A 21,705-nucleotide genomic window follows, 5' to 3' on the forward strand; every position below is an offset into this window, starting at 1 on the left:
GGACATTTTGTCTATATTGTTTTGTATTTTTAAAGTGATCGATGCAGTTTTTGAACCATATTTTCTTTGTACCAGAGTTACCAGTGATTCTATGTTTCGTGGTGGAGCTCCCTAAAGAAGAAATTTTGAAACGGGACCATAGGAGTCCACACAAATGAATTTGTACGCAAGCTGGGATATATAGTGGCAGATGCCATTAAGATAAGTGCTTCTATGTACCTTATTTTTAAAGGAACTGAATAGAATAAAATATAAAAATACAAAAAGAAAATATTAAGTAAAAAAAATACACATTTTTTCATGGGGGTTTTTAGTCTATGATGACTTTTTGTGCGTGCAACAACAAGATTTGTATATACGTGTTGCCGTACTAGTTGAGACTTCCCCCCTTTTTTCAATATAGACATTGTGACATTGCTAGTTTAATTTTTGAGTTTTCATTACTAGTTAGCAGTCATTTTGATCTGTGTAGGATACTTTAATGAAAGTATATACCCATATTTATAGAATCTTGAGAGGTAGACTTGAAAGTTTCACTGTAGACATCATTATTTAATATACCCAGATCGTATTCTGTGAAACTGCATGTAGTGAGCAGGACACTTCCAGTTATTTCTTAAAATCTTATTAATAAATTGCTCATCACTTAACTCAATGCCTTACAATATTTGCTATGCAGGTTTGGGCTTTCATCTTAAAACTGGAGCCCTTCTTACAAAGGAAAATATTTACTGGTGAATTCTTCCCCCATCAGCCTTTGAAGTGGTGGTGTTTCTATAATAAAAATAGCACATTAACACTGTACATGTGTCATGCAGGTCCATTAAATTGAATGAAACAGCTTAAATTAAATTTGATAGATAAGTAATACAGTAAATATAGAAAATGCATGATTATATATGATTGCAATATCCTCATTCAAGGTTGTTTAAAAACAAAAACAGAACCACACTGGAAAGATGCATTGAGAAGGCATATACTTGTTTAAGAACATAACAGAACCGCCCTGTACATAGTTAGGAAATGTATACATCACTTATAAACATACATCCATGTATTGCTAATATCTTAGGGGTCCTTGTATTAAAGCTTAACACATGCTAATGTCCATTAGTGTGTGTTAAGTGCCATGTGACCAATAAATATAAAATAGGACACACAGCATTTAGTGCACGCTAAGGTTTAGTAAAAGGACACCTTCAAGATCAAAACTTCACTTGGATTCATACATTGTCCACAATAAATTTAAGTGGTGGTGTAAGTTTTGAAATGCCATGAGATGTCACAAAGGTATAAATATGATTGATAATTGCCACAGAAACTTTGGTTATATCTTGAAATAGAATCTAGACTTTCCAGGAACAAAGTTCAGATCCTGAAATAGTCTTTGAGCCAAGCTTGATGAATCATTATGGGGAACTCTAGCTAAAGTCTTTTGGCTTGTGTACCTGTCTGGCAAAAGATCAGTACATACAAATCTCTTTGTTACCAAGTAGAATGCAATCATATGCATCAGAGAGATCTACTTATGTTCAAATTCCATCTCCTGGTGTCCTCTTGCAAAGTCACTTTTCTACCCATATGACTGATGATGATAACTGTAAGCCGACTTAAATTTGCTGGAGAACAGCATATTGTAAAGGCTGTTAATCCTAGAAAAAGTTGCCACTTGCCACGTGGCCTCAGATTCTAGTTTCCTCTGGCATAGAAAGATTAAGCATTTTGAGGAACCGGAAGAAGGTACAGAACACAGGCTGGTTGTCTAGTAACCCAAGTTCTATGTAATCGGATAAGTCATTACAATACAGCACCTTTAATTCAAAGTCTCTTTATCTAAAGACTTCCACTGTCCAAAAAATGCCATGGGCTCTTAGCCTTTTACCCAGAAGAATATTTCCTGTCTGAAAATTGGTAGGTTTTATATGTTCTTTATCCAGAGCTGCTGTTAAGTTTATTTTTTTTTAACAGGATCTAGAGAGAGAAAATGAAATTTTAAAAATTAATGTTCAAGAATTGCAGCAGCAAAATCATCAGCAGATACAACAGGTATGATAATAACTGACATCTCAGTAAATGTTTGTAAATATGTTTTATAACAATTGCATATACTGCAAGTTGGTTACAGATTTAAAACTTCTATACCACTCCTTCCATTTGGAAAAAAGATTCAGAGGGCAATTTTTCAAAGAAATTACTTTAGGTAACGCAGGGTTTTATATATGGAATTACGTTTTTAAAAAAAATTACCCACCACATTAGTGAGTACGGTTATGCACATATAGCCTGTATGCACATAATACCCACATTTGAAGGAGCAGGATGGGATAAAGAGTACATTTATTGGTAATATGCGTAGAGAAATATCAGATGCAAGTTTGTACGTGTGCTTTTCCTGAATCAAATTTCAAATGGAAAATTTCTCTTTTCGAAAATTAATCTTAATTCTGTGAGTAAATGAACTTGCAGATATTACATTTAAGCACACATTTTACAAATTATCCCCTTGAAATTGTATGTATAATATAACTGGTTATTAAACAGATTACCGTGTGGAATTTTTAAAAAGATACTTGTGCTAACTGTACATTCTTTAAACAAAATTTGTTTTTGTATATAGGTGTCCTCCGCAGTACAAAATGAAGAATTATTGAAAGTGTAAGTGAAAAATGGAATAAATGCCAAAATAAGCTAGGGCCTGGATTGCGGTGTATTTGTGTTTTTTAATTTTTTTTCTGTCTTCTAGATGTAGGACTTAATCTAGGTATGGTAATAGTTAAAGTTTGTTACTTTGGTTCAGCAATACAAATTAACAATATAGTAATGTTTCTTGAGGGAGAAAATACAAATACTTCGGACATTTCCAGATGGACACAAGAGAAGGAAAAAATGTCCTCTAATGAAATGAGAGATTCTGGTGGTGTTATATATAATTTCTTTGAGCCCTCTGTTATGCCACTTTCTGGATGGAAAGACTACTAAGAGTTAGTCCAGATGTGTATAGGGATGTGATTATTTGGTGTCAGCTTCCTGCCCTTTTTTCTTATTTTTCCTATTTGGCTTCTCATGTTTGTGATGACCATACTCCATACTTCCCAAAATTGTGAACTATAGTGCCTTATTTTTTTTTCTAATGATTTAATTCTTTTTTTTGTAGTCATTTCTTGAAAGGTTTGCTGTACAGTGGTCTTTGTGTGTGTAATATGAGTTGCATTAAAAAATAGTATAGTTATGTGTAATTAATAGTTCAAGTTTAACATTTATACAGTAAGCTGCTACCATATATACATCTTTAACTGTAAATGTAAGCTAGTGGCATCACTTCTCATTGATCAAATTACAAGCCTATTCAGATGTAACCTTCTATCTGAAGGGCTGCTTTCCCCATAGCTCAATACTGGATACTGCAGGCAACCTTGTTTCAGTGTGGTTTACAAATCTTAAGTTCATTGTAAACAGAACAGTTCCAGTTTTTGGAGGCATATTGTTGTCTGTCTTTTATAGACTTCTTAAAGGGGAGCAGCAGTGCCCTGCTAGTAGCCTATAAATTGTAGGATCTAGGTTTCTGTGGCCCATCAGAGATTAGAGAGTTAATGTGAACAGCTGTAAACATTTTGATACAAATTTCTGAAAATCTTGTGCTGCTTCAGGGTTGCTGAGAAAGAAATGCAGATTACTACTCTGCAGAATGAGTTGGAATCCAGCAGGACTGCTGTTGAACAACAAAGGAATAAAAACAATGTAAGTCCATGTCTGATAAGACATTATTTCTTTAACATGTTTTGCAACTTGAGCACACTTCTCAGTAGACCTAGAGAGCAAGTTGATTTGTGCCAAGAAGGATGGAAATATGTACATGGAATCGCCATAAATCTTGAAAGTTTGTGTTTCCTAGACACTCCTTTCTTTTGTATTCCTGTAAATTACTTGAAGAAAAATGCAATAAAAAAGAAGCCACCTTGCACAGGACAGTCTGTTCGTCTTCTGATTGATTTACAGAAGTACAGTATGTGATCCACAGGTATTCTTCCCTTTATTTCATTTATGAGGGAAATACTATTTGCAGAGGATTTTGCCATAGCATAGAGCCAGAAAGATGCAGTGCTTTATAAAGATCTTTAATAAGTGAGTTGATTATTATTTTTCCCCTTTGAAAGGTAATGCTTGTCAGTGTGTCCTAATAAGTGGCATAGACATTCCTAGATCAGTATTCACCAAGCTGGCTAGTGAAGTTTTATTTAAGTGACTCGGATAATTTTAGGCAAGTATTCAGCAGCACTTATGTGGGCAAAAGTGCCATTGAATATTCTTTGGCTAATGTTATCTGGGTCACTTTCCAGTTCATTTTCAAAGGAGATCGCCGGCCATCTTGCGACACAAATCGGGAGATGGCCGGCGACCTCCTGAACCTGGCCAAATCGGTATAATCGAAAGCCGATTTTGGCCAGCGCCAACTGCTTTCCGTCGCGGAGCCGGCCAAACTTCAAGGGGGCAAGTCGGTAGGGTAGCGAAGGCGGGACGGGGGCGTGGTTTGAGATGGCCGGCTTCTCCCGATAATGGAAAAAAGAAAGCCAGCCTTGACGAGCATTTTGCCGACTTCACTTGGTCCTTTTTTTTTTTTTTTTTTTTTTTAGAACCAAGCTTCAAAAAGGTGCCCCAACTGACCAAATGACCACCGGAGGGAATCGGGGATGACCTTCCCTTACTCCCCCAGTGGTCACCAATCCCCTCCCACCCAAAAAAAAAAAAAAATTGTAACATCTGTAATCCCGGTAGCAAACCTTCAGGGGTGGTAGGCTCCCTTCAGCAGTCCACAAACAAAGTCCTTCCAGACAACACAGCTTTTAGTTCCAAACAGTTTATTTCCCCTCCTCCACAAAATCTCAGTTCAAGGGGGTTAAAGTCCCATTCAGTTTCCAAAATAAAGCAACAAGAAAAAAACTTCCCTTTAAATCCAAGTTCTCCCCCAGTTCAACAGCCTGGGTTTCAGTTTTAAAAGTCTTTCTGCTTGGGTGGTTGCAGAATGGCAGTACACCTCCCACAACACAGCTAATTGACTCCTGTGACCACCCACTGCCTTCAGTCCCTGCAACTCTGCCCCAAAGTACAATTACAGTCCATGTCAACTGGCTCCTCCAAACCTGGTGTGTTGGTCTCTCCAGCCTCTCCTTCCTCCAAGCACTCCATTAACTCTGCTTCTCTGCTAGGCTGTTGGTGGGAGACCTCCTCCCCCTCCCAGGTGGAAGGAATCTTGTACTGATTTCTAACCCAAGGGTATTGAGCTTTGTCATCCCTGCTCCCCCTTCTGGCCCTCGCCTGCCATAAGCAGCTGCTCTTTCCAGTCCTTTTTCCCCTCCCTTCCACGTGGGGGCCATACCGGGTTTTGGGACCTACCACCCCGATCCCTTCTCTCAGGGCCTTGTGGGGAATGTAGTCTGGCCCCATACCTCCTCCTGAGCTGCTTAGACCCTCCAATCTCCTTACAATATTTATATATATATATTTGCCAGCCTCTATGCCAGCCTCAAATGTCATACCCAGCTCCCTGACAGCAGTATGCAGGTCCCTGGAGCAGTATTTAGTAGGTGCAGTGCACTTCAGGCAGGTGGGCCCAGGCCCATCCCCCCCTATCTGTTAACACTTGAGGTGGTAAATGTACCCACTGTATCCACATGTAGGTGCCCCCCTTCATCCTTAAGGGCTTTGGTAGTGGTGTACAGTTGTGGGGAGTGGGTTTTGGGGTTGATTTGGAGGGCTCAGCAACCGAGGTAGGGGAGCTATGCACCTGGGAGCTATTTTTGAAGTCCACTGCAGTGCCCCCCTAGGGTACCCGGTTGGTGTCCTGGCATGTGAGGGGGACCAGTGCACTACAAATGCTGGCTCCTCCCATGACCAAATGCCTTGGATTTGGCTGGGTTTGAGATTGCCGGCATTAGTTTCCATTATCGGTGAAAACTGATGCCGGCCATCTCAAACCTGGCCATCTCTGACATTTGGCCGGCCCGAACTCTATTATCGAAACGAAAGATGGCCGGTCATCTTTTTCGATAATATGGTTCGGGTCTGCTGTTTGCGGCGCTGGCCATCTATTTGGCCGGCGCCGTTCGATTATGCCCCTCCACGCCACCTATGGGACTTTTCAGTAATGGACAGGAAAGTAGTATCGTGCAACACCCTGATTCCCCCTCCCCATCCTCTCAAGGTAAAAAAAAAAAAAATGCAGCTTAGTAGCCATCCTTCTGTACCCTGTCCCTTAACTTCAGTTAAGAAAAAAGAAAAGGTATTAGTGAAATCCTGTGCCATCCCATCCCACCTCGAGCTTCCAAAAGTGAGCCTGAAGCTATATGGGGGAGAAAGAGAGACTCGTACATTTTCCCGTGGTGTGAATAATAAGTGACTGAAGACATTTGACTAGGTTTAATAAAGGGAATTACTACATACTAATACATGCTATTTTACCATAAATCTCATTTATGAACTAGGATTTATTTACTAATAATGTGCTTTAATTGCATTAGTACACACTAGCATGGTTGCATCTTTTAATACTTTTAGCCCTTAATAGTCATTTATTCAGTTCATCACTATGCATTTTCTTTGTTGACAGTTGTACTGGGATTTTGTAGTCTACTAGTAGAAGGAGTATGAACCTGATTTCTTCCTCACTGGGCTTCAGAGCCATTTTTGCAGATTTTTGGTTGGTTGTTTTTGGGGGGGGCGGAGGGTATAGGAATGTTGAAATTCATGCGATACCTTTTTAAAGATGGGAATAGGAGGCAGGAGGGGGCAGTGCTAGATGATGATGAGGGAGGAACAGGAGGTATACCACTGCACAGCTGCTAGTTTATAGCTATTTAATTGATGTTGTTAGGCTGTCCAAATTAACTGGATAGTTATTTTATTTATTTGTTACATTTGTATCCCACATTTTCCCACCTTTTGCAGGCTCAATGTGGCTTACATTTTACCGTTAACGGCGTTAACCAGTTCCGATCTGAACAAATACATGGTATGAATGAATACAAAGTGATATTGTGGTAGAATGGGGTACATGTATATATATATATACAATTGGGGGGAACTTAGGGAGGGGAGAGGGAAGAGTCAGGTAATGTCCATTACGGTCTTTGGTTACATCGTGTCGCAAGTGTTCGGTATTTTATGTTGGGTCGGAGGGGTATGCTCTTCTGAACAGGTCTATCTTTAGTGCTTTCCGGAAATTTAGGTGGTCAAGCATAGTTTTTACTGCTTTTGGTAGTGCGTTCCACAGTTGTGTGCTTAAGTAGGAAAAGCTGGATGCATAGGTGGATTTGTATTTGAGTCCTTTGCTGCTTGGGTAGTGGAGGTTTAGGTATGATCGTGTAGATTTTGTGGTGTATCTGGTTGGTAGGTGATGAGGTCTGTCGTGTATCCCAGTGCCTCGCTGTAAATAATTTTATGAACAGTCATGCAGATTTTGAAAGTGATACGTTCTTTGATTGGTAGCCAATGCAGTTTTTCTCGGAGTGGTTTGGCGCTGTAAAAACGCGTTTTTCCAAATATAAGCCTGGCTGCTGTGTTTTGGGCGGTCTGAAGTTTCTTTATGATTTGATCCTTGCATCCCGCATAGATTCCATTACAGTAGTGATGAGTATCTGTACTGTTTAGTTAACTTCTAGGTCCACCCCTCCCCTTCCTCGCCTAAAGTTAACCTGCTGGCTGTTTATAATTTGTCCAGTTAAAATTTAACCATTCCACATGAGGGAAGAGGAATTTAAAACAAGCACTTTGGGTAGTTCCTGAATTAATACAGACAAAATGCTTTATATATTGACATCTTCAGTAGTGGAAGAGAAAAAAAAAAGACCTATATTGGGACTTTTAATACAGGGGCTCCCAAATTTCTTAAATCAGAATATTTTTCAACAGGTCTTTATTTCAAGCTAACCAAAAATATACAAAAACGTGCTTATTAATCCATGATTATGTACATTCTACATCAATAATTACTGTGAGTAGCATTAAAAAAAAATCTGTCGCGGGAAGGGTTTTCTCAAGGACCATTTTTATGACCCACTGTTGTAATATAATGTAAGATAAAATTTACTGAAAAGATCCCTTTGACTTATATCAAAGGATCTGCTTTAAAGTGTAGTTAGATGACAATTGCAGGCTGCCTTAGAATGAGCATCAAGCAAAATGATTTATGGGGGAGGAGTGGCCTAGTGGTTAGGGTGGTGGACTTTGGTCCTGGGGAACTGAGGAACTGAGTTAGATTCCCAGCACAGGCAGCTCCTTATGACTCTGGGCAAGTCAATTAACCCTCCATTGCCCACCGCATTGAGCCTGGCAAGAGTGGGAACGCGCGGGGTACAAATGTAACAAAAAAAAAATAATAAAATACCCTTACTGAAAAAAAAATGTATTTCTCATTTGGATATTTATAGTTCAATTTTTTGCAGTGTGCTTATAACTTGTTTCATAGAAACAAAGTATGTTTTGTTCAGGGCTTTTTTTGTGCCGGTACGCAACGGTACGGCGCACCGGCACCTTTTTCTCCTCCTGTCCTCCCCTCCCATGATATCCAGCGATTCTCCGCCTCTCCCCTGCCCTTCCATCGACGTGCAGTGATTCTCCGTCTCTCCCCTGCCCTCACCTCTCCTATATCCAGCGATTCTTCGTCCCCCAGCCGTCCTCCTTCACTGCCTGCCAGTCAGTTGGACTCAGAAGCGAACGGTGCAGGCAGCGATTGGCTGGCAGCATCCTAGCTTCCCTCTGCAAGTCCCGCCTATGCGTAAGCAGGAAGTTGTAGGCGGGACTTGCAAGAGGGAAGCTAGGATGCTGCCAGCCAATCGCTGCCTGCACCGTTCGCTTTTGAGTCTGACGCTGGCTGGCAGGCAGTGAAGGAGGACGGCTGGGGGCCGAAGAATCGCTGGATATGGGAGAGGTGAGGGCAGGGGAGAGACGGAGAATCGCGGCACGTCGATGGGAGGGCAGGGGAGAGGCGGAGAATCACTGGAAATCATGGGAGGGGAGGGCAGGGATGAGAATTGCTGGACATCGATGGGATGGGAGGGAAGGGCAGGGGAGAGAGAATGGCTGGACATGAGATGGGAAGGAAGGGCAGGGGAGAGATAATTGCTGGACATCGATGGGAGGGAAGGGCAGGGGAGAGAGAATTGCTGGACATGGGATGGGAGGGAAGGGCAGGGGAGAGATAATTGCTGGACATGGATGGGAGGGCAGGGGAGAGAGAATTGCTGGACATGGATGGGAGGGCAGGGGAGAGAGGAGGGCAGGGAAGAGAGAATTGCTGGACGTGGATGGGAGGGGAGGGCTGGGAAGAGAGAATTGCTGGACATCAATGGGATGGGAGGGAAGGGCAGGGGAGAGAGAATTGTTGGACATTGATGGGAGGGCAGGGATGAGATAATTGCTGGACATGGAGAGGAGAGAGGAGAATCGCTGGATGGGGAGGGGAGGACCGGGATGAGAGAATTGCTGGACATGGAGGAGAGGGCAGGGAAGAGAGAATTGCTGGACATGGAGGGGAGAGAGGAGAATTGCTGGACGGGGAGGGGAGGGCAGGGAAGAGAGAATTGCTGGACATGGAGGGGAGAGAGGAGAATCGCTGGACGGGGAGGGGAGGACAGGGATGAGAGAATTGCTGGACAGGGAGGGGAGGACAGGGAAGAGAGAATTGCTGGACATGGATGAGAAGGGAGAGAGGAGAAATGCTAGAAATGGATGGAGAGGAGAGCAGGAGATAGAGGAGAATTGCTGGACATGGATGGATGGAGAAGTTGGCTAGGAGAGAGGAGAAATGCTGACTTGGAGAGGGGAGAGAGAATTATTGCTTTATATGGATACAGAGGAGGGAAGAGAGATGAGAAATGCTGGACATGGATGGAGGGGAGGAAAGAAAAAAGAAGATGCACATGGCTGGAGATGAGGGAAAGGGAAGAGGAGAAAAACTGCACATGGATGGAGAAAATAGGCAAAAGCTGGATCCACGTTATACCTCCTCCAGTCAGGGGAGAGAGGAGAATCGCTGGATGGGGAGGGGAGGACCGGGATGAGAGAATTGCTGGACATGGAGGAGAGGGCAGGGAAGAGAGAATTGCTGGACATGGAGGGGAGAGAGGAGAATCGCTGGACGGGGAGGGGAGGACAGGGATGAGAGAATTGCTGGACATGGAGGTGGGAGAGAGGAGAATCGCTGGACAGGGAGGGGAGGACAGGGAAGAGAGAATTGCTGGACATGGATGAGAGGGGAGAGAGGAGAAATGCTAGAAATCGATGGAGAGGAGATTTGCTGGACATGGATGAATGGAGGAGTTGGCTAGGAGAGAGGAGAAATGCTGACTTGGATGGAGGAGAGGGGAGAGAGAATTATTGCTTTATATGGATACAGAGGAGGGAAGAGAGATGAGAAATGCTGGACATGGATGGAGGGGAGGAGAGAGGAGAAGTGCTGGACATGAATGGAGGGGAGGAAAGAAAAAAAGAAGATGCACATGAATGGAGATGAGGGAAAGGGAAGAGGAGAAAAACTGCACATGGTTGGCAAAAATAGGCAAAAGCTGGATCCACGTTATACCTCCTCCAGTCAATTCCATGGAGGAGGACCCAGCTTTTACTTATGGATGCAGGGCAACAAAAGAAGAAGAAAGGAGGAAAGTAAAGAAATAAATGGAAAGGAAGCCCTGGAAACGGAGTTAAGAGAGCAGCAGAATCAGAGACTGGGACCAATATGGATAGAAAAACAGTCACCAGACAACAAAGGTAGAAAAAATCATTTTATTTTCATTTTAGTGTTTGGAATTTGTCTTATTTTGCACTGGGTATACTGGAGCTGTAACAGCTTACAGAAATTATTTGTAATGAAAAAAAAAATCACATTATTTTTTTCTCCTATACTAGTATAATATTTTCAATGATGTCTGTTTATATGCACCATGGCTGGTAAAGGGTGTGGCTAATGTGGGTGTGGCTATAATAGGGGCGGCGCCATATGCGGTGACCCCGCCCATAATGACTACCGGCACCTTTTTTTTCTACAAAAAAAGCACTGGTTTTGTGACATCTTATGGTTGTTGTCATGAAATTTGATCTTTCCTATAAATTTCTTTTCCTGTAGTCCTGCCAGACCAGTCCAGGTGAGTGGGTTATGTCTCCCTGCTAGTAAATAGAGAAAATAATCTGAGTTGACTTCCTTTCTAGGGAGCTGGTGCTGCATTCATCTTCTCAGATCCTATGTCAAAGTTGAGACAACCAAAGGCAATTATTTTGTGTTGGTTTCCAGTTCTTCACCAGAGCCAAACAAGATGTCATTTAAAACTTCACTTCATGGTCACTAATATAGGAATGAGATAATATCCTACCTCATGGGTACAACTAGGCGAGTTACCTAGTAGGCAATAACCCATGTGCAGTTAGCCTTCTGAGATATCGGACAAGGAAGCCTTAAATCATCACAGCCTCCTTGGATGGGTTGTGAACTGGTCTGGCAGACTTCAAAGAAAGGAAATTAATAGGTAAATTTAAATTTAACCATCCTTTTCATCCATGCCAGACCAGTCCAGAAGAATGGGGTGTTTGGTTTATTTGAACTTACTGAATCACCTTTCCTCAGTAACAAGATGATGTAAGTCATTAAAAAACTAGAGGAGTCAGAAAAGAAAGCTATCAAACTGTAGAAGGAAAGAGAAGAAAGCAGGAAGGTGGTGAGACTGTACCCAGACAGGGCACGAGGAAGCGATAATAGCCCTTGGGACACTTGCATCTAAAGTGTATACCCATTGTCACGAAAAGCCGAGAGCCCACTTTGGGGGGGTTAACCCTGCGGTCACCTAAAGGGTCTGTCCCACCTGCGCACATGCTCTACACTGGCATACCCTTCCACCCGTTTGTCAGGTCCCACTTGCCTCTGGGCAAGTCTCCCACCTGCATGTTATTTCTCCGGTGGCTTCTAAGGACACTGGGGCCACAATCCCAGGGGTCTGACAGTTCCCAGAAAGCACCTACAGACCAAAACACAAACTACCAGGACAAAAGTCCAGGACAAAAGTCATTAAATTAATAAGGTTTATTGTCAGGAAATTGAACACTGAACGGTAAGAAGAAAAAAATGGTGGAAATATAGCAATAATAAAAGGTAAATCAAACAGGTATCAATTTTAAAACTAATTAAACATTTGTTTACTACCTGAGTAGTACTTGGGGAGTTCAGGAAATATAGCTGTTCACAGGTTATAAAATATAACTGCTCACAGGGCCTCAGTGAGATCTTTCTCTCCCTTATCTGAGGCTGAAGATGACTTCACAGCTAGGTGGGAAAATACTGTCACTTTTGTAACAGCTTTACAAAAGGAAAAAACACCATCTGCTGGCCAAATAAGGGAAATGCACTTCATGAAATAATACAGTTCACAGGCTTGGAAACCTACTGTTTTGCTGTACCTATGTAGAGGGACTTAGAGCAGGGGTGTAGTTGGAGGCATGGGTTGTGCACTGCCTTTATCCTCTAGAAAGAGATTCTTGCCCTACCTGCAAGGACTCCTGTGCTTTGACGATTCGATAGCGCTAAACCTCTCAAATTAAAATTGCACTCACTCCCAATCAAGGATCGCATTATCTTCAAAATCTGCTCGTTGGTCCACAAGATTGTCTACAGTGATGATTGACTTGATAGATCTTCCGACCAGAAACAGAACCAGAGCATCATATACCTATTTTAACCTCCACTATCCAAGCTGCATTGGACTCAGATACAAATCAACATATGCATCAAATTTTTCTTACTTAAGTACACAAATGTGGAATGCACTACCAAAGAGTGTGAAAATGATTCACGACCATCAAAACTTCAGGTGATCATTAAAGACATATCTGTTTTGCAAGGCCTATCCTACTGGCCCTACTTAAATGCCTCAACTCTGCAATGCATTGATAACTTACATCGCATTGGACATTATATATTCCTTTATTTCCTTGTCCCTTTTTGTACCTGTTTACTCTAATCTTACCTGACCCTTATTTTAAACTGTATTTGTTTAACATCTACCGGACTTGGCGATGGCCTTTACGGTATAATGTAAGCCACATTGAGCGTGCTAATGGTTGGGAAAATGTGGGATACAAATGTTACAAATAAATAAATAAACCAAGTGGGCTTACTAGCCCTCTAGGTTTTTCCAGGTCATGATGGTGCGGTCCAAGGTGATAATCTCCTTGACGCATCTGAAAATTGTTGCCTAAAAGACCACATCAATAGAGCAAAAACGTATCTGAAATTCAGAGGGAACTGGGAACCTACAAACATTTCAAAGGTGACAGAAAACAGACTGGCTGATTTTATTTATGTATTTATAAATCTTTTATATACAGTTTTCCTGATTACTCATACTGTTCAATATATTTGTGAGCGACATTGCTGAAGGGTTGAAAGGTAAGGTTTTCCTTTTTGCAGATGATACCAAAATTTGTAATAGAGTGGACACCCCGGAGGCAGTGGAAAAGTTAGAAGAATGGTCCAATGTTTGGCAGTTGAAATTTAATGCAAAGAAGTGCAGAGCGATGCTTTTGGGAAGTAGAAATCTAAGGGAATCTTATATCCTAGGAGGTGAGAGGCTGATGTGCATAGACAGAGATAGGTACCTTGGGGTGATGGTGTTCAATCTTAAAGTAACAAAACAGTGTGACAAGGATGCTAGGCTGCATTGAGAGAGGAGGTGTTGATACCTCTGTACATGTCATTGGTAAGGCCCTACCTGGAGTATTATGTTCAGTTTTGGAGGCCGTATCTTGCTAAGGATGTAAAAAGACTAGAAGCGATCCAGAGGAATGTGACAAAAATGGTATGGGGTTTGTGCCAAAAGACGTATGGGAAGAGACTGGAATAGTTGAATATGTATACCCTAGAGGAAAGAAGGGGCAGGGGAGATATGATACAGACGTTTAAATAATTGAAAGGTATTAATATAGAAAGAAATCTTTTCCAGAGAAGGGGAAACAGTAAAACTAGAGGACATGAATTAAGGTTGCAGTGTGGTACACTTAGTAGTAATGTCAGGAAATTCTTCTTCATAGAGAGGGTAGTTGAAGCCTGGAATGCCCTCTCGAGGGAGGCGGTAGAGACAAAAAAATGGTGACTGAATTCAAAATGGCTTGGAATGTACACAAATGATCTCTAATTAGAAAATGGATGGAATTAAAAAAAAACCCTAAACTTAAATGGCTGCATGTGTGTGGATGTGTCGAGTGACACTTAGATGACAACTCTGGCTGTGATGAACTGGGCAGACTTGTATGGTATGTGTCCTGTATATGACAATCTGGTTTACGATGGACTGGAAAGTGCTTTGATAGCAACTTCAGTGACGGGAACCTGAGAATAGTTCTGGGCAGACTTTTACGGTCTGTCTCTCACAGACGACAAACACAGGATGGAGTGGGCTTCGACAGCAACTCCAGTAGTTGGAATCGAAGGACAGGGTGGGTCAGACTTCTATTGTCTATGTCCCAGAAATGCCAAAGAAAGACCATGAATCAAGTATTTTGATTTAATCATGACTTGATAATGAATGTGACAGTTGGGCAGACTGGATTGACCATTTAGGTCTTTATCTGCTGTCACTTACTATGTTACTATAACATAAAATAAACCACAAAAAAGCAATAAGATCCAACAAAATGAAAAACAGATACCTCTAAACCCCCTTCTCCAACTTCCCCACTCCTCCACCTGAACTTTAGTGCATTTACATTAAACTATCAGGTGAATAAAAATGCTTTAAAATATTTTCTATGCAGCACCAGTTTGGAAATTAATCAACTGGGGGTCTCTTCTAACCTTTGGGGGTTACTATCAGAATGCCTTTGACTGCCATACTGTTTTCCACATCACTCATTGATGGGACCACTAATAAATGAACTTGAAAGGATCGCAAGGTCTTCTTTTGCATATATTGTTCTAACTATTAAATAATTTGAATGTATTACTGTCTACATTGCTCTTTCTTCCATATGCGTCTGCAGCTGGCAAACCAACTGCAACTTTTAAAGTATACACTATAACTGTGGTTCCCAGACCCAGATCAGGTTTTCAGGATACCCACAATGAATATTCATGAGACAGATTTGCATGCACTGTCACTAGGACCAGGTATGTGAACCACTGCACTATAAGATTTGATATCTGTGATTGGCCAGTATCTCCTCTTTTCAGCATTAATCCCAACACTCTTAAAGTCTCAAGGGGAATATGTAAACTATTTTCATTTTTACTACTGAAAGGTGGTATATAAATAACTAATAAATAAAAAATAAATTTTCTATCATGGTTTGACAAGCAGTTCTTCCTTCTTTAACTCTCCAGAACATAAATCTGTTTGATACTAACTCTCTTCCCTTCAGCCAGTCTTTCACTCCCTTCATTCAATTCACTTATTCAGCCACTCTGTAGCACTTACCATATCCCCTTCTAGTGTTACCAAAAGTTGAATATTGTCTGTGTACATATAAAATGCTCTGAAGGTTGCAAGTAAATGTTAAACGAAGGAATAGAGGTGACCGCTACAGGATCCTGGAAGTCCATACATGTTCCCAGGAACATTCTCCATTATACCTTACTTTAAAGCATTTTCCCTCCAAGAACAACATAATCCCTCTAAAACTGCCTCTCCCACCTATATTCAACAGCTTTAACTTCAAGAGCAACCCAGACTCAACCAGGACAAAAACTATTAGGTTTAGGCCATCTAAAATCACCAGAATCCACTTATTCAAACAGGGGTACACCTGATCTAATATTTCAACTACAAGGGTTTCCGTACACTCCGAACCCCAAAACCTGACTGCTGTACATCAAACAAATCATCTTCCAAAACAAACTTAATTGGCCTACTTACCTTCTTTTCAGTAAGCTTGACAATAAGAGGTTTGATATAGGCCTAAAATTGGCACAAATTTCACTATCTGCTCTTTCCTTGTTTTCCTTAATATAGGGGTGATTATCGCCTTTGTCAAACATGATGGAACTATATACCCTGTTATAATGAAGTATTTAAGTCTGTGATCAGTAGCATACAAGCAAAACTACCAGGGCAGGATCTAATGCAGAAAATGTGATTTTCAGTGTTTCCAATAAACTGCTTATGGCTGTAGTTGCATTAGTTTTCCCCATTTTTGGCACACAGCACTGAATCTCTTCATTTTCAACTTGCTGACCTTGGATACAAAAATCAACCAATTTCTCCACCTTTGCCCAGGCCTACAACACCCTACTTCCATACCATCAGAAAGGAGAGAGCCTGATTCCTTTTGAAGGGGTAGAATATTGGGCACATTGAAAGGAAATAGCATCTCCCTTGAAAACTGAACTCAAAGGCTTCAGACTCTTCACACAAGTCCACTATCTAGTCCTCTTGTGTCACCAAAGTTTGTTGTTGCGCAGTGCTTAGTATCCTTGTTTATATAGTGATAGCTAAGGCTATAAAAGAAAATGAAAGGTATTGTACAGGAAGAAATCTTCTGACTTGTGGAAAAGTGAAGAAATCATCTTGATTCACCCCTTCAGAGATCTGTCCACATAATGTCCAAGCTCACAGCAAGAAAATGAACAGGAGTCTGGATGTCAGTCCTAGTTCTACCAGGATATCCATCTCCCTGGCTGTTACTCTTCTTGCTTGTCTTGGAGTTGTACCAAGCCAATCTGAGGAGCTGCCTTCCCCTGACCTCTAGGAGGCAACAACCCCTTCCTCCAGTCCTTACAAATTAGGTTTATTATATTTATTTGTTACATTTGTATCCCACATTTTCCCACCTATTTGTAGGCTCAATGTGGCTTACATAGTACCGGAGAGGCGATTGCCAACTCCGGTGTGAACAAATACAATGTGGTTTATGGTAAGATAAAGTTCATGTAGCAGAGGTCACATTAGGAATCATGGAGTGGAAGAGTTGACGTATGTTCATTATGTGCTTTAGTTTTCTTGTGAAGCTGAGGTCAGGCATTTAGTTTGGGTTTGTGGGGTATGCTTTTTTAAACAGGATGGTTTTTAGTATTTTGCGGAAGTGAAGGTGGTCTTATGTCGTTTTCAAAGCTTTTGGTAGCGCGTTCCACAGTTGTGTGCTTATGTAGGAAAAGCTGGATGCGTAGGTAGATTTGTATTTAAGTCTGTTACAGCTTGGGTAGTGTAGATTTAGATATGATTGTGTTAATTCGGATGCGTTTCTGGTTTGTAGGTCAATTAGGTCTGTCATGCATCCTGGGGCTTCGCCGTAGATGATTTTGTGAACCACGGTGCAGATTTTGAAGGCAATGTGTTCCCAAAAGAGTTGGCTCAGATATTTTTATTTGTATAATAAGTTACTGGTCATGTGAGCTGCTGCCATTTCTTGCAGGGGAACTTCATCCCAGACTAAAACTAGCACACTTAGCAGGGCACCTGAGTGCTGTTAGTTTCCCTCAGCTAATAGTGTTGTCTTGCCTGCTACCACCTGGATTATCTTCCAAGCTAGAGGCCAGGATTGCTGGAATGCTAGGTAACTGGCTCTAGCCCTTGGTCTAGACATGGACCTGTTGGTTCTCCATTGGGACCACCGTCCCTGCTTTAGGAGCTCTGGACCACAACTCCTTCTCCAAGCCTATCAGGTGCATATCTACAGTACAAAATAGCCATGAAGGAGACGCTGATCCATTCCCTGCCAGACACATGCATGAAGTCACCTGCTCAGGCTCTTTCCAGCCTTCATAGAGAGCGGGAAAGTAGCCTTCTGACAGTGAGCTAATGGAGATAACTGTCCTAGAGCCTAGGACTTGAGGAAAAGACCATTCTTAGGGTGGCTGTAGAAACAGGAGATCTGGACACTAGGAGTGATATCTTGAACTCCTGATATCCAAGGCTACGAGACCAAATACTTCAGAGACTGTTCTCCAGAGACTGGGAAGGACTAAATTGCTTTTCAGGATAATTGTCAGCCTATGGGTTCCATACCTGCTGAGCCCTGGCTGCAGCCAAATTTTCTTGTGCTGCCTGAGCCTTGAATAGCTCGATGTATGAATTTCCTGCTTTTTGACCAACAGGTAACTGGGGCAGCCATTAGCACAGTGGGAGAGCTTGACAGTCTCTGTGACGTTTCTAGGGTATCGAATCTTAGAAGTATTTGGCTGTAACCTTTGAAGGGAATAAGAGGGAATGTCCTTCTGTATCCATGCGGGGAACCATCTGAAAAGGTCTGCCATTCTGCATGACTTTGAACAGTTATTCATGCCTTTTGAGGGGGGTGCAGGGTAATAGGAATAGAGACTTGAGTGGTTCGGGCTGAAATGCTGAGAATCAGGCCATGGCGATCTTCTTTGCAGATAACTTTATGCAAAGGAGAGAGATCTTGAACACCCTTCTCAGGACATAAGGGCTCCCATGTGGATTCATAGCTCTCTCTGTGTTTGTTCTTTTGGCCACTCTGATGTCCTCCCATGGTTTTCAGTACCTTTACATTGATGACTCCCAGATGTATCCCTCTACCCCAGAAATTTCACCAGGAATCGAAGTCCAAGTCTCAACCTTCTTCTTCTCATAGTACTGACTGGATGCCCCACCACCATCTGAAACTACACATTGCCAAGGCTGAGCATCTTGTCTTTCCCCCTAAACCCTCCTCTCTTCTTCTCCCCATTCTGTATTTCTGTGGAACATTGTCATCCCTATCTCCTTGGCTTGCAAGCTTTAGGTCATGTTCGACTCTTTCTTTCTCTGCAAATATCGAAAAGACTATTAAAACCTGTTTTTCACCAAAATTTGTCCCTTCCTTTTTGAACATGCTACCAAAACCTTAACCATACTCACATTATCTCCCTGTTTACTGCAACCTTGTTTTCACAAGTCTCCCACCAAATCATCTTTCTTCCCTTCAGTCTCTTCAAAATTCTGCTGCACAATTACTCTTCCACCAGTGTCGCTACACACTCATAAAATCTCTCTTCTCAGGTCACTTCATTGGCTCCCTAACCATTTTCGTGTATAGTTTAAAGTTATTTTTTCAAAGTACAAATCTGTTTATTCTGAGGTTCTTTGGTATCTCTATCTCATCTCTCCTTCCTTGCTTCCCCAGGATCTTCATTAGGTAAAATGCTCTTATCTGTACTATTCTCCACTGCCATTTCTAGATTTTGTTCCTTCTTGTTGCACTGTATGCTGGGAATAGATTTCCTGAATTGGTACGTTGAGCTGCAAACCCAGGCTGAGAGCCCACCTTTTCGAGGCTGTTTTTAACTCTGAATCCCTTATTCTGATGTTCAGTATCAGTTTTAATCATTCCCATATTAAACCTCTGTATGTAGTCCCTTATCTGTCCTGTTTAACTTGAATAGATTGAAAGCTCTGTAGAGCAGGGCTGTCTCTTACATGTTTTTGTGCACAGTGCTGCATACGTCTAGTATCGCTATAGAAATGATAAACAGTAGTAGTAGTAGTATTACGGCTTCATCTGGAGGCTGGACGGAACACAGGAGGACTCAAGCCACTGCATATAGCTTCCTGGAAAAGAAAGACTATTAAGATTCTTTAAACAGAGGCTTCGTCATTGTTTGTTGGGGGGAGAGGCTTCTGAACACTGTGCTTCCCTCTGATTGTAGTTTTACAAGACAATGGCAACCACCCTAGGTGGCCCAACACCATATTCTTCTCTTCCATGGGAAGGGAATGTAAATCTCTCATGGTCTTGGCACTTCAAGACTAGAATCAGGTGGCTCAGCCTGATGAGATCCCATCTCCCACTATCAGATATAGCAAGAAGCGCTTAGAGAGAAGGCCTATATGCATTCAGGAATTTGGGATCCCCTACAGACTGTTATGTAGGTTTGTTGACTATAAATCAGAAGGGTTATGTCAACTACAATTAGCTTAGTATACTGTGACTTGGCATATCTAAATATGAGCATGTAAGTCCAATTAAAAAAAAAAAAAAAAAAAAGTTACTGGCTACCAGAAGCCCGCTGTATTTTTAAGGGTTGTGTGTTAGCATATCGTATTTTATATGGTCTATCACTGAATTATATGAGGAGTTTGATTTACTAGCATGTAATGCTTTAATATTGCATTCTCCATCTTGTAAGAAGGTTATATATAAATCCATCTATTCATCTAGCTTTGCATATTTAGCAACATGGTAGTGGAATTGTTTTCCGCCACAAATAAGACCGCAAAGAAATTTGTTGACATTTTTTAAATTTATGAAATGTATAGCTAGATGATGCTATTCTGGTCTTTTGTATGTATTTTGATCTTTTTTTGATACTGTTGTGTAAGTCACATTGAATTATTGAGGTATATGTGGGGTATGTGTCAAAGTAATGTAAAAGTAAAGATTACCATCTCTCAGGGCTCATCTGAGAGCTATCCAGCAAGTCAAGGCCTGGAACATAAAGATTACCAGTTTCTCCCAACCTACCTTCCCCATTTGAGACATCCCCTTCTGAGAAGGTAGTCTCCCTTTTGTCTGCCAAACTGGTTATCTCCTTCTCCTTACCTTGCTTCCTTGATGTTCCCAGTCTGTGAAATGCTCTAGCACCCCAAACATTGCCAAGGCCAACCAGTTTATTCTGTGCAGGGATAAAGATTAAGGCTAAGAAGGACTCAAGGTGGAACCTGAAGGTGCTGCTGAAGCAAAAGCATTCAATAGGTTTTTCTTAAATTATCAAGCTGCAGCTGTCTTCATGCACCACAAGCCTAATCTGGTCTTAATGGTGCTCTAAGAAGCTTCACCTTTTTAGAGAAGTAAAATAATTAGTTCTGCAGGACGTTCTTACCATCGCTTCCATAACTGGGCAGGGGAAAAGGCACTCTGATATTCCTGTGAGGTCACCTGCTGAAATTACTCAGACCAGGAGCTGTGTAGGCTTTGCCATTCCCGAGGGGTAGATATGTAGGCACCATAAAAATTCCCTATTCATCTATCAGAGGGGAAAGCATCTGGTGTATTTATTTGATATATGTATTTTTGGTGTGAACAGCAGTAAAATGGCTGCTGATGCCATCAAAATGGAAACATCAATTAGGCCCTACTTCCATGTGCACCACATGAGCCACAGGTTAGTCTGGGGAACTCCCCCAGCTTTGCTTTTGACTGGTTGTTAAACCACCACAGATTGAACCTGCTTGCCTGCCCTCTCCTAAGCCAGGCAAAATGCACCAGTTGACATTAGCAGGGGTGCAGTTGGAGGCATGGGTTCTACACTGCCTTTATCCTCTAGAAAGAGATTCTTGCTTTACTTGCAAGGACTCCTGTGCTTTAACAATTCGATAGCGCTAAACCTCTCCGATTAAAATTGCACTGGCTCCCAATCAAGGATCGCATTACCTTCAAAATCTGCTCTTTGGTCCACAAGATTGTCTACAGTGATGCCCCAGGATATATGATTGACTTGATAGATCTTCCGACCAGAAACAGAACCAGAGCATCAATACCTATTTTAACCTCCACTATCCAAGCTGCATTGGACTCAGATACAAATCAACATATGCATCGAATTTTTCTTACTTAAGTACACAAATGTGGCTCACCTGTAGCATGTTACTCTTTTTTCCAGAAATACTAGAAGCAAGCAGAGGAAGAGAAGAGAGGAGTGCGATCACATCAGACTCCCCAGACCAGGTCCAGATCAGATACAATACCATAGGAAACTGGGAAGCACTTGGGGAAGAGGCTGTGATGAAAGTTTTTGTA

The 21,705-nt window shown here is 41.7% G+C and overlaps 1 protein-coding gene across 7 annotated transcripts in view; it reads left to right on the forward strand.

Annotated features, from left to right (window-relative positions):
* The window catches only part of KTN1 (kinectin 1), a 227,432-nt gene that overhangs the window by 158,110 nt on the left and 47,617 nt on the right, over positions 1-21,705 (forward strand). For all 7 annotated transcript variants that reach the window (XM_030215125.1, XM_030215126.1, XM_030215128.1 and 4 more), the window contains 3 exons: positions 1,969-2,046; positions 2,618-2,655; positions 3,648-3,738. In XM_030215125.1, the coding sequence (XP_030070985.1) occupies positions 1,969-2,046; positions 2,618-2,655; positions 3,648-3,738 (207 nt within the window). The remainder of the gene's footprint in view (positions 1-1,968; positions 2,047-2,617; positions 2,656-3,647; positions 3,739-21,705) is intronic.

The sequence above is a fragment of the Microcaecilia unicolor genome, chromosome 9 (genome assembly GCF_901765095.1).
Source record: "Microcaecilia unicolor chromosome 9, aMicUni1.1, whole genome shotgun sequence".
NCBI classification, from domain to species: domain Eukaryota; kingdom Metazoa; phylum Chordata; class Amphibia; order Gymnophiona; family Siphonopidae; genus Microcaecilia; species Microcaecilia unicolor.